A 12931-nucleotide genomic window follows, 5' to 3' on the forward strand; every position below is an offset into this window, starting at 1 on the left:
TAAATGACGTGTTTTTTTTATTATGCCCTTGATGAGCCCTGCAACTACTGGAGGATGAGAGGGCTGGAGGATTTGACGTTTGGGGAATTTGTTAATTCCCTTGTTCGTCAAGGGAATCCTCCGGCTAGGGAAGCTACTGTTCCCCCAGAAGTGGCAGCCTTTGCGGCAGCGTCTCCAGAGGCCGTAATTCCCACACAGCCTCTGGAGGTAATTCCCACACCGCCTCAGGAGCCTTCCTCCTCCTGCGCTTGCGAGGGCAAGCGCAGGAGGAGGAAGGCTCCTGTTTCTTCCCCTATTTCGGTGGTCTGGGAGGAACCGACTTCGGGGGTTTCAAGTCCGGTGGTCCAGGAGGACCCGACTTCGGGGGTTTCAAGGCTGGTGGTCCAGGAGGACCCGACTTCAGGGGTTTCAAGGCCGGTGGTCCAGGAGGACCCGACTTCGGGGGTTTCAAGGCCGGTGGTCCAGGAGAACCCGACTTCGGAGGTCTCAGGTCTAGTGGTCCGGGAGGACCCGACTTCTGGGGTCTCAACTCCTGTGGTTTTGGAGAACCTGACTTCGGGAGTCTCAAGTCCGGTGGTCCGGGAGGACCCGACTTCGGTTGTCCCAGAGCTGTCCACTCTCCCTGTCGCGCCCCCAGTGGTGGCTGATGAGGCTGCAGCACCGCCGAGCTCTTGTAAACAGAGGTGGAGGAGAAAGGCTTCCTCCGTCCCACAAGGCCTTGAGGCCATGCCCAAGCTCCTTGCACTGCCGGTGCCACCCAAGCTCCTTGTCCTGCCTGCGCCACAAGCTCCTTACCCTGCCGGCTCCGCTCAAGCTCCTTACCCTGCCGGCTCCGCTCAAGCTCCTGGAGGCCGCCCTTCCGGAGTTTCGTCTCGTCGTGGCCACTCATCCAGAGCCTCTTCACGTCAGGCCTGCCGAGCCAGAGCTACTTCACGTCATGCCTGCCGAGCCCGAGACGGTTCACGTCATGCCTGCCGAGCCCGAGACGGTCCACGTCATGCCTGCCGAGCCCGAGACGGTCCACGTCATGCCTGCCGAGCCAGAGACGGTCCACGTCATGCCTGCCGAGCCAGAGACGGTCCACGTCAAGCCTGCCGAGCCAGAGACGGTCCACGTCATGCCTGCCGAGCCAGAGACGGTCCACGTCATGCCTGCCGAGCCAGAGACGGTCCACGTCATGCCTGCCGAGCCAGAGACGGTCCACGTCATGCCTGCCGAGCCAGAGACGGTCCACGTCATGCCTGCCGAGCCAGAGACGGTCCACGTCATGCCTGCCGAGCCAGAGACGGTCCACGTCATGCCTGCCGAGCCAGAGACGGTCCACGTCATGCCTGCCGAGCCAGAGACGGTCCACGTCATGCCTGCCGAGCCAGAGACGGTCCACGTCATGCCTGCCGAGCCAGAGACGGTCCACGTCATGCCTGCCGAGCCAGAGACGGTCCACGTCATGCCTGCCGAGCCAGAGACGGTCCACGTCATGCCTGCCGAGCCAGAGACGGTCCACGTCATGCCTGCCGAGCCAGAGACGGTCCACGTCATGCCTGCCGAGCCAGAGACGGTCCACGTCATGCCTGCCGAGCCAGAGACGGTCCACGTCATGCCTGCCGAGCCAGAGACGGTCCACGTCATGCCTGCCGAGCCAGAGACGGTCCACGTCATGCCTGCCGAGCCAGAGACGGTCCACGTCATGCCTGCCGAGCCAGAGACGGTCCACGTCATGCCTGCCGAGCCAGAGACGGTCCACGTCATGCCTGCCGAGCCAGAGACGGTCCACGTCATGCCTGCCGAGCCAGAGACGGTCCACGTCATGCCTGCCGAGCCAGAGACGGTCCACGTCATGCCTGCCGAGCCAGAGACGGTCCACGTCATGCCTGCCGAGCCAGAGACGGTCCACGTCATGCCTGCCGAGCCAGAGACGGTCCACGTCATGCCTGCCGAGCCAGAGACGGTCCACGTCATGCCTGCCGAGCCAGAGACGGTCCACGTCATGCCTGCCGAGCCAGAGACGGTCCACGTCATGCCTGCCGAGCCAGAGACGGTCCACGTCATGCCTGCCGAGCCAGAGACGGTCCACGTCATGCCTGCCGAGCCAGAGACGGTCCACGTCATGCCTGCCGAGCCAGAGACGGTCCACGTCATGCCTGCCGAGCCAGAGACGGTCCACGTCATGCCTGCCGAGCCAGAGACGGTCCACGTCATGCCTGCCGAGCCAGAGACGGTCCACACCAGGTCAGCCGTGCCTGTGTCTTCGGACAAGATTGCCGCCCCGTCCCTGAAGCGTCCGATCCGCTCTGGCCCCCTGAAGCGTCGGCTCCACCCTGGACGCCTGCCTGGCCTGCTCTGCCCTGGGCTCATGCTCCACCCTGGACGACTGCCCGGCTTGCTCCGCCCTCGACGCCTGTCAAGCCTGCTCCGCCCTGGCCGCCTGCTGAGCCAGCACCACCCTGGCCCTCAGCCAGGACTCCAGATCCTCCGGAGTTCGCCTGGTCTGTCCCCCTGGCTCCACCCTGGCCCTTAGCCAGGACTCCAGATACGCCAGAGCCTCCCTGCTCCCTCCTCTCTTTGTCTCTGTGTTTTGATCTGCCTGTCTTGTCTGTTGTTGTGTTCGGCCTTGTACCGTTATGTTCCTGTCTCGTTTTTGATGTCCCTTGTTAGGGACGTGTCCCTTTGAGGAGCGGTAGTGTCAGGGTTCTGTCACTTCTGTCTAGTTTATATCTTGATTTGGTGACAGAGCTCTGACACTCCCAGTTTGTCATGTGCTTGTGTTATAGTCCTGTCTGTTGTGAGCACATGGCTGGTCATGTGTTTCCTTGTGCCATGTGCTCTCCTGTCGATTGTCTAGCTCCTCCCATCTTGTTACCTGATTATTGATTGATTTGCCCCACCTGTCTTCCCTCGTTGCCCTCTTTTGTTTGCTTCCCTATTTATTCTACCTGTGTTTGCAGTCCTGTGCTGGTTCGTCATCTATATATCCTGGGGTCCCGTGTCCTGCCATAGTTCTGGTGTATTTTGATGCCTGCTGTAAGAGCCTGGTATGGTTCTATTATTCTAAACATATTTTTACGGTCACTTACGGTAATTAAGGCACTTGGTGGTGGTGGAGGAAGTAAGAGCATATCATCTTCTCACCTGTGTGGTTCGTCAGAGGGAGAGAGGGGGTGACGGGGGAAGTCTTATTTTGTTGACCGCTGTAAAACGCATTTCTAACGCAAATAAATCTACAAAACGCAGTCTTTGGATCCCTGATCATTGAGCAAGCGTGTCTGGCAAATTAGTTTCCCCTACTCAGCTTCTCGGCCGACAAATTATTATGGCTTTTGAGATTGTCGCCCACACCTGCTTTGTTATTCCACCCGTGACACAATAACCATAAACCTGTAGTCAGCTAGAAAAATAACTCTAGAGAGGGGTTAGGGTTAAATATACTCACTACTACACAGGGCTCCGAACCAATTCAAGGAACAAAAACAAAAAAACAGAAACTAAAAATTTTTTAACAGGAACAAACAAAAACAAAATCAATTTTAAATGTTCTGAACAGAAACGCTTATTTGAAATTACCATTAACTGGTTAATAACGTTATTTTATCGTTCTGTTTAATATTTTAATTTGGCAGTCAACCAATCATGAATTGAAATGCAAATGTGACATTGACAATGTGAGTGAAATGCCTGCGCCCGGTTGTCAAGTCATCGTATATAATGTGCTGGCATTAGCTGTTGAATCGCAGGAGTTTATTATTCGAGGATATGTTACTATGGCAGGTTATACACTCACCTAAAAGATTATTAGGAACACCTGTTCAATATCTCATTAATGCAATTATCTAATCAACCAATCACATGGCAGTTGCTTCAATGCATTTAGGGGTGTGGTCCTGGTCAAGACAATCTCCTGAACTCCAAACTGAATGTCAGAATGGGAAAGAAAGGTCATTTAAGCAATTTTGAGCGTGGCATGGTTGTTGGTGACAGACGGGCCGGTCTGAGTATTTCACAATCTGCTCAGTTACTGGGATTTTCACGCACAACCATTTCTAGGGTTTACAAAGAATGGTGTGAAAAGGGAAAAACATCCAGTATGCGGCAGTCCTGTGGGCGAAAATGCCTTGTTGATGCTAGAGGTCAGAGGAGAATGGGCCGACTGATTCAAGCTGATAGAAGAGCAACTTTGACTGAAATAACCACTCGTTACAACCGAGGTATGCAGCAAAGCATTTTTGATGCCACAACACGCACAACCTTGAGGCGGATGGACTACAACAGCAGAAGACCCCACCGGGTACCACTCATCTCCACTACAAATAGGAAAAAGGGCTCAGTGTTGAAGTTGAAGACAGTTGAAGACTGGTAAAATGTTGCCTGGTCTGATGAGTCTCGATTTCTGTTGAGACATGGAGATGGTAGAGTCAAAATTTGGCGTAAACAGAATGAGAACATGGATCCACCATGCCTTGTTACCACTGTGCAGGCTGGTGGTGGTGGTGTAATGGTGTGAGGGATGTTTTCTTGGCACACTTTAGGCCCCTTAGTGTCAATTGGGCATCGTTTAAATGCCACGGCCTACCTGAGCATTGTTTCTGACCATGTCCATCCCTTTATGGCCACCATATACCCATCCTCTGATGGCTACTTCCAGCAGGATAATGCACCATGTCACAAAGCTCGAATCATTTCAAATTGGTTTCTTGAACATGACAATGAGTTCACTGTACTAAAATGGCCCCCACAGTCACCAGATCTCAACCCAATAGAGCATCTTTGGGATGTGGTGGAACGGGAGCTTCGTGCCCTGGATGTGCATCCCACAAATCTCCATCAACTGCAAGATGCTATCCTATCAATATGGACCAACATTTTTAAAGAATGCTTTCAGCACCTTGTTGATTCAATGCCACGTAGAATTAAGGCAGTTCTGACGGCGAAAGGGGGTCAAACACAGTATTAGTATGGCGTTCCTAATAATCCTTTAGGTGAGTGTATCTAGGGATGGGCATTTTTCAAAAATATTGCATTTGAATATTCAAGCTCACGGAAAACGAATATTCGTTTATTTAAATAAGTTTATTGAGAAAGACGTTACTTCAAACAAACGTTAGTTTTTTCACCTATGAACATCTCTGAACAAGCCTATAGTACTATATTAACAAGTTTATACATTTCATCCTTTGAATAATTGTTGAAAACATTAAACAATGTGTGCACACAAAAAAGATATAAGAAATACAGAAGATAGAGCGCACAAAACGCAGAGCGCACTAAAATAACGCCAATAAAGCAGGCTGCCCCAATTATTGTACAGAACGTTTAGCCTACACTCAAGTCTAAATGTTATTGCGTTATTGTTTTACATGTTCTTGTTGAGAAAAACAAGCATATCAACATGCTCGGGCGAAAGTCGGCATCTTAGTCTATTAAGAATAAGGCCGGCTGCAGAGAAAACGCGCCCCGCCGGCAGGGACGCACAAATAACGGTGTCCTAAGCGGCCAAGTTTCTTGAAGCTTTGTGTTGTCTCTCCACCAATTAATAGGATCTTCATCTGTTGGAATACACGGCTCCATCAAGAACTGTTCCCACTCGTCTCGGTTTGACTCTCTGTAATCTTCGCCGAAGAACCGGCTCAGCCTTCTCTGATGACTGGGCACTGGCTCATCCTCTCCATCATTGGTGGCAAAGGCTGCACCCGCACCACTCACATCAAAAGAAATGCTCTGATATTGTTCAAAAAGTTGTTCTCTTACGGTTTCTCTCATGTTTTCGTCGTGGAACCTGAGGTGTTTGTGCCGAGGATCTAGAGCAGACGCGAGAAGAGGCGTTTTCCCTGCGTTCTGCAAGTTAGCGATGTTTATTCGTTGCTTGAGAGATGCTGCAGGTGTGTTTTTGAACTCATTCACTTTCTGTTATTCTCCACCGCTCATCTGAAGGTGTCTCTAGATACAGATTAAATGAAAATCGTTTTTATAAATATTTTTAAATGGAAAGAACCCGACAGAATAATTCAAAAGAGACCAGTAATCAAATTAACTAGAACTAAGTAACATGCTACATTTATTCGTTCATTTGAACTATAGACGCACCTGGATAGAAGGCTTTGCACAAGTGGATACACAATGGAGACAGACACGTAGCTTTCACCACCCAGTGCTTCACTTGCTATTTTGGGGACTGGAGAACTGGTAATATTTCCTCAATTGTCTGCCAATGATCACCGGTTAACTCCAGAGTCTTAGCATCCGCCAGCTTGGTTGTGGTCCTGTCAGAGAGGACAGCGGTGATCGCCCAGCATTGTTCATGCAAAAGTGTGAGCATATCAGCAGCTGAATACAGCGCGTTTTGCAGTATTGCACAAGCTTGTGCGAAGGCAATTCCAACTTTGTTTCTGTTTCAGTGCATTTGAGGCAATCGTGCTATGATGGAAATGTCCAACAAGTTTACTACATGCACCAATGAGTCTATTCATGCTTGCAGCTTTAAATCCATCATTAATGGACAACTGAAGTGTGTGTGCGAGGCAAGGTAGAGATTCCCAGTCCACGTCTCTGTTTGCAGCGACCATATTGCTAGCATTGTCATGCACGCACGCGACCACTTTGCCGTCCAGGCTCCATTGTTCTATAGACCTTTTTGAATAATGAGGGGTCTTCTCGGCTCGCTCGGGGGCCCATCTGGGCCTAACGTTACCTGCAGTCGTGAAAGCAGTGATGGGGAGCTGTCTTTTCGAATAATTATTGCAGATCAAATATTCTAATATTCGTGCACATCCCTAGTTATATCCAGTGTGGTGTGCTTTGAAACCAGCGAAAATTGCAGGTTAGTGTAGAACTGCTACTATTCAGGATATTTAAAAGAGATATATATATATATATATACACATATGCGTGTGTATATGTTTAACCCTCTGGGGTTCTTCGGGTCAAAAATGACCCGAAGCGTTTAAATAAAAAAATGTTAAAAATCGTAGCTTCATCGGAATGGTCCAAAACTTGGTGACTTTTTTGGTACTTGGTATATGAACACCCAAAAAAATTGGGGAAAGGATTTTAAAAGTCTAAGTGGTCGTAAAAAAAATAGTCACACTCAGGGTCTTCGGGTCAAAAATGACCCCCATAGGAAATGAATGGGAAATTGGCAAAAATGTTTGTTTTTTTGTGCATACAATCTACAAAACAGCCAGGATGCAGAAAAAAAGCACACAACAGTGAAGGGGTGAATCTCTTAAAACAATGGGTGACAAAAATGTTTTCCATTTGTTCTCTTTATAATGCAATGTTCAGGTTTGACTGTATTATAAAGTAAAACTGCCACTTAAAATTACCATTTAAACCAACCAAAAAAAAAAAAAAAAAAAAAGACAAATATAGTCTTTGAGAATCTGTTATTATATATTCAAATCAAAAACCTGAAAAAATTAAACAATATGTGAAAAAATCACTAGAGTGTTTCTACCATAGGTTTCTACAGAGAGCTGTAAATCCACTAGTGGTAAAAATGTGCTATTGCGTGATAAAAATGCTCAGTGTGTCCACCAGATGGCTCCGATCTCATTTCAAAAATTGCTTTCATGAGGTCTAGACTTGACTCTAAAATGAAATACAGCTTTAATAAAAATTGTTTTTAATTATATATATATATAAATTTTCTATTATATTCAATGGGAAAAAATGGGTCTTAATTATTGCATAAATATTAATTATAAATTATAAAATTATCTCAAAACACCAAAAAAGAAAAGAAAAAATATTATTGAACAAAAATATATTTCATTGATTTTACTCAAATAAAATGTATCTTAATGCCGCCCTCCGGGTCATTTTTGACCCGAAGGTCCTGAGTGTGAGTCTAAAATGAGGAACCCCAGAGGGTTAAATTATTAAACACCTTGTTGTCAAAGTTAGTATTGTGGCTTTATGTATAGTCAGACTCTTTTCGTTATATTATATTTTACAAAATCAAGCTTGAATGGAGTTTTGATGTGTTTCACCTGCGAAAGTCTGAGATTTGTGTTTTATCCGTCATTAGAACGGACGCATCCGAGTTAGATCTGAATGCATCACATTGTTTTTATTAACTTACAGGTTACAAAGTAATTGTGGCTATATAGCTATATATTTGGCACAGAGCTTGTGTTATAAAAGATGAAGTGTTACGCACAGGCTCTATTGGCTGTGATTAGACAGCAAATATCTGACTAAGACACTCTTCTCCACTCCTTAAATACATAAAACATTAGCCTTTACACACATCCTGTTTTGAATAAAGAAAACGCTGTACTTATTCATAGAACCAGTTCTTTATTTAACCTTTTAGCAAAGACAGTCTCCAAAATGCGTGCAGAACTTCATTCACGATTGAGGCGGATTAAGCTTCTGTATGAGGTTTTGCCGACAGTTTGAGGATCCCACTCGGTTTACTCACAAGCTCTTCGCATAAAGTTTAATTCAAGCTCTGTTATAAAGTATATACTATAGGCAGTCTTTCTGATTTTGGGGGATTTTGCTCAACAGGTTCTATATGTCAGAAAGAAAATATTTTAATTTTCTTTCTTAGTTCCAATCAATAAATCATGTTTTTAATTGGCTGTAATAAGTTCATAGAGCCACTTTGGCTGGTAACTGATGGCAGTTTCCACCCAGACTCATCGATGTCTTTTCTTCAATGTTAGCCTGCTAGATAACGTCAGTGCTTCAGTCAGCAGACTCACGCGTTCATAAATGTTCACGCCATGTTTTTGCTGCAGCTTGGACCGTGCGATGCAGTCTCTGAAGAACACGGCCATGAATACTCTGGACGAGCTGTCGGAGGTGTTCACGGAGACGAGGGCTCAGCTGTACCTGTACGCCGGGACGCTGCTGCTGAAGACGGCGCAGGACGGGGCGCAGCAGTGGAGGGTCGTGCGGGATTTAGCGGCTGTCTGTTACCTCGTGGCCTATCAGGTATGATGTACGCTTCCTCTGCTTCATGCAGCTCGTGTGATCGGCCACTGTACAGTGTAATATCCATTATTTCCTCAGGCTCCGAGACCCAAAGTCAAGAGTTTGAAAGGTGAGCAGGCGTCCCATGAGCCTTTGGAGCTGCTGGCCTCGGACCGCCAGAGTCAGGCGGGTCACATGCTGTTGAATCTGAGCCGGGACGTGGAGCAGCTGCTGAAGGAGGTGGTGGAGGCGTTCAGGAACCCGAACGGGCCGAGACTTCTGTTCGACATGCTTTTCGGCTCACAGGAGCACGACCAGCTCTCCTTCATCTGCAACGACGAGATGCACATGGTCAGCACACACGCGCCCAGCACCGACGATCTGGCCAAGTGGGACAGCGGTGAGTGTCACACACTCTAGATCCAGACCGGTCTAGATCAGCAAAAAAGGGGGCAGATAAACATTGTTGTTTGATTAACATTGACACAGACAGCAGCATGTATTTATAGGCTGCTCTCACTTTAAAGGGTTAGTTCACCCAAATATTTTAATTGTCATCATTTACTCACCCATATGTCGTTCCAAATGAGGTCAATTCTCGTGTTACGCAGCACATTTGAGCTTCCTTGGGGAAACGAGAATGAACCTCATTGGTTCTTTAGGAAGCACATTTAGTGGGTTTGTGGACAAAAGTCCTTTCAAATAAATTGCCATTGGACACATTGTAACAACTGCTTTTAAAATAACGCTTTTGATGCTACATAAAGAGTTAAGGGACCAGAGACTTTCACCTTTCAATGAGCCATGTGTATTACACCACAAATCACCATACAGTCAGTAAACATACAACATACATAGTCATTCAGTTACAAGGGAAACATCAAAATAGTTCTTTTATAGTAGTGTTTTTGGCTACCAAGAGCTCAGTCCTAAGAGTTATAGGAGCAAGATGAAACAGTACTTAAGAGCAATGTTGATGAGGCCGCATCTGCCTGAAACCGAGTTTCCAAGTGGCTGTCGGTAATGTGAAACGGAACTGTAGCTTGTGAAATGAACAATAGATAACAAAGGTGTTGTTGGCAAAACGACAATTAATTAATCCCCTTTTTGGTCAAGGTCCTAGCTATAGTTATAATAATAATAATACATTTTATTTATAACGCACTTTACATCAATTCAATGACCTCAAAGTGCTACAATATAAAACAGAATAAAAACAGAAACATTAAAATAACACTTTTAGCCATAAAAGTCTTTTCTAAAAAAAAAAAGGGTTTTAAGGCCTTTTTTAAAATTGTCCACAGTCTGAGGGGCCCTTAGATGGACAGGGAGAGCATTCCACAGACTGGGTGCAACTGAACAGAAGGCACGGTCACCCATAGCACGAAGCCTTGTCCTCAAAGGCTGAAGGAGATTGGCCTGTCCAGAGCGGAGATGGCGTGATGAGGAAAGGGGGGTGATGAGTTGTTTGAGATATGGTGGAGCAGTGCAATGGAGGCACTGATGGGACAGAAGGGAAACTTTGAATTCAATCCTGTACTGGACAGGAAGCCAATGGAGCGATTTAAGGATGGGTGTGAAATGGTGGTACTTCCGCACGCCCATCAGGATCCTAGCCGCACAGTTCTGGATGTACTGCAGCTGCTTGATGTTCTTGCTTGGGATCCCGATGAGGAGTGCATTGCAATAGTCCAGCCTGGAGGAAACAAAGACATGGACAAGTTTTCGGCATCGGGGAAAGTGAGCATTGGGTGAAGTTTTGCAATGTTCCTGAGATGAAAGAAAGAGGTTTTACAAAGATGTTTAATGTGGGCCTCAAAGTTCAAGTGAGGGTCCATTCTAACACCAAGGTTTGTGACTGAAGGTGAGAGGTGGATATCATGACCAGAGAAGGTGATGCTGGTGATGGTGGATGACCGGGTCTGGTGCGGAGTGCCAACAAGAATGGCTTCCGTTTTTAAGCTGTTGAGTTGCAGAAAGTTAGCCGCCATCCACGTCTTTACCTCCTCCAGGCAGGTTGAAAGTGTGGAAGGGGCTGCAGAAGGGTTAGGATTTGTTTTGATGTAAATTTGGGTGTCATCAGTGTAGCAATGGAAAGATATTCCATGCCGGCTGATGACATGACCAAGGGGGAGTATGTAAAGCGTGAAGAGGATGGGGCCAAGGACTGATCCTTGAGGGACACCGCAAGTGACAGAGTGTGTGTCCGATTTAGCAGCACCCAGGGATACATACTCGGTTCTGTCCGTGAGATATGATGTAAACCAGGCCAGAGCAGTATCAGAGAGTCTAATGGAGGAGTGGAGGCGGTGTAAAAGAATATGGTGGTCCACGGTGTCAAATGCTGCGGTGAGATCAAGAAGGATGATGAGTGAGGGAGAGCCAGCATTAGCCGTCATCAGCAGGTCATTAGTGACCCTGACCAAGGCAGTTTCCGTACTGTGGCCAGAGCGAAAACCAGACTGGAACTTCTCATAAAGACTGTTTGTTGCGAGATGATTGTGGAGCTGAGCAGAAACTACCTTTTCCAGCACCTTTGACAAGAAAGGGAGGTTGATGGGGCGGTAGTTGGCAGGTACTTCGGGGTCAAGGCAGGGCTTTTTGAGTATTGGCTTAATGACCGCAGTTTTCAGAGACTTAGGGACATGGCCAGATCGGAGAGACTGATTGATGATGTTGGTGATCATGGAACTTATTGCAGAGGAATGACTTTTTATCAGGGCTGAGGGAAAAGGGTCCAGATCACAGGTTGAGGGCTTCATCTTCCTTAGAAGGTCTTCGATGTCATGCTGAGTGATATCCGTAAAACAGCAGAGGAGCTGTGTAGTCCCAGATTGAGGGTCAGTGAATGTAACTGGGGGAGCAGAGGGGCTAGGGAGAAGAGGTGGCGGGTGTGAGGGAGCGGGGGGGGGGGTGTAGGACAAAGGGGCTAGAGAGAAGGGAACGGATCTTTTCAACTTTTGTTTTGAAGAAGGAGATGAAGGTGTTGCAACGCTCCTGCATGTTCTCTGAGTGTAGGGGGATAAGAGGTTTGAGGAGATGATTTATGGTTGAGAAAAGTTGCTTGGAGTTACCAGGGCTATTGTTGATTATATGGGAGTAGAACCGGGACTGGGTGTCACTGAGGGACTTGCTGTAGGCCCTCTGATGTTCCCGGTACGCTAACTTGTGAACAGCAAGCCCTGAGTCTTTGAAACGCCGTTCAAGGACACGCCCTGTTCTCTTCTGCAGCCGCAGCTCCCTGGTGTACCAGGGGGCTGAGTGTTTGAAGGTGACGGTTCTGGACTTGACTGGGGCATGACGGTCCAGGAGGGTGCTAAGTGATGAATTGTAAAGATCCACAGATTCAATGACTGAAAGGGGATTAGCAGCGGATAGAAGACGGAGGTCGGTAGTCAGGGTGACTGGATTGATGTTTTTAAGGTCCCTGAAGCTGATTTGTCTGCTTGACTTACTGAGGGGGAACAGGATGGGAAGCTCCATTGAAATGGCCTTATGGTCTGACACGCACAGATCGTGCACCGAGAGATTGCTGATAGAGGTGGAATTGGTGATCAACAAATCCAGCGTGTGGCCTCTGGAGTGTGTTGGTACTTTGACGTGTTGAGTGAAATTGAGACTGTCAAGAAGATTAATGAATTCAGCTACCAAGTAGGAAGAGGGATAATTTACGTGGATATTAAAATCACCAAGTATGATGATATTCCCTGGGGTTGAGTAAAGCGTGGTAAGGAAATCATGTATCTCAGGAATGAAAGCTGGGTTCGGTTTGGGGGGCCGGTAAATCAGGAGCATTGTAGTGGAAAGAGGCATTTTACATTTGAATGCAAGGCATTCAAAAGAAGAGTGGACAGGCAAGGACAGGGGGGACAACTCAGACTCTACCCGGTGCACAACGGCAAGACCACCACCGCGGCCAGTGGTGCGGGCCTTGCTTAAGTAGGTATAGCCAGAGGGACAGGCTTCATTTAGACTAGTGTAAACTTCTGGTTGTTGCCAGGTTTCAACTAGGAACATG

General features: G+C 47.5%; 1 protein-coding gene across 1 annotated transcript in view; it reads left to right on the top strand.

Annotated features, from left to right (window-relative positions):
• The window catches only part of LOC130068969 (E3 SUMO-protein ligase RanBP2-like), a 64362-nt gene that overhangs the window by 11152 nt on the left and 40279 nt on the right, over positions 1-12931 (top strand). Inside the window, exons 7-8 of the mRNA XM_056232626.1 lie at positions 8739-8934; positions 9013-9313. Of these exons, the coding sequence (XP_056088601.1) occupies positions 8739-8934; positions 9013-9313 (497 nt within the window). The remainder of the gene's footprint in view (positions 1-8738; positions 8935-9012; positions 9314-12931) is intronic.

This window comes from Rhinichthys klamathensis, unplaced genomic scaffold (assembly GCF_029890125.1).
Source record: "Rhinichthys klamathensis goyatoka isolate OS25496 unplaced genomic scaffold, OSU_Roscu_1.1 h1tg000350l_1, whole genome shotgun sequence".
NCBI classification, from domain to species: Eukaryota; Metazoa; Chordata; class Actinopteri; order Cypriniformes; family Leuciscidae; genus Rhinichthys; species Rhinichthys klamathensis.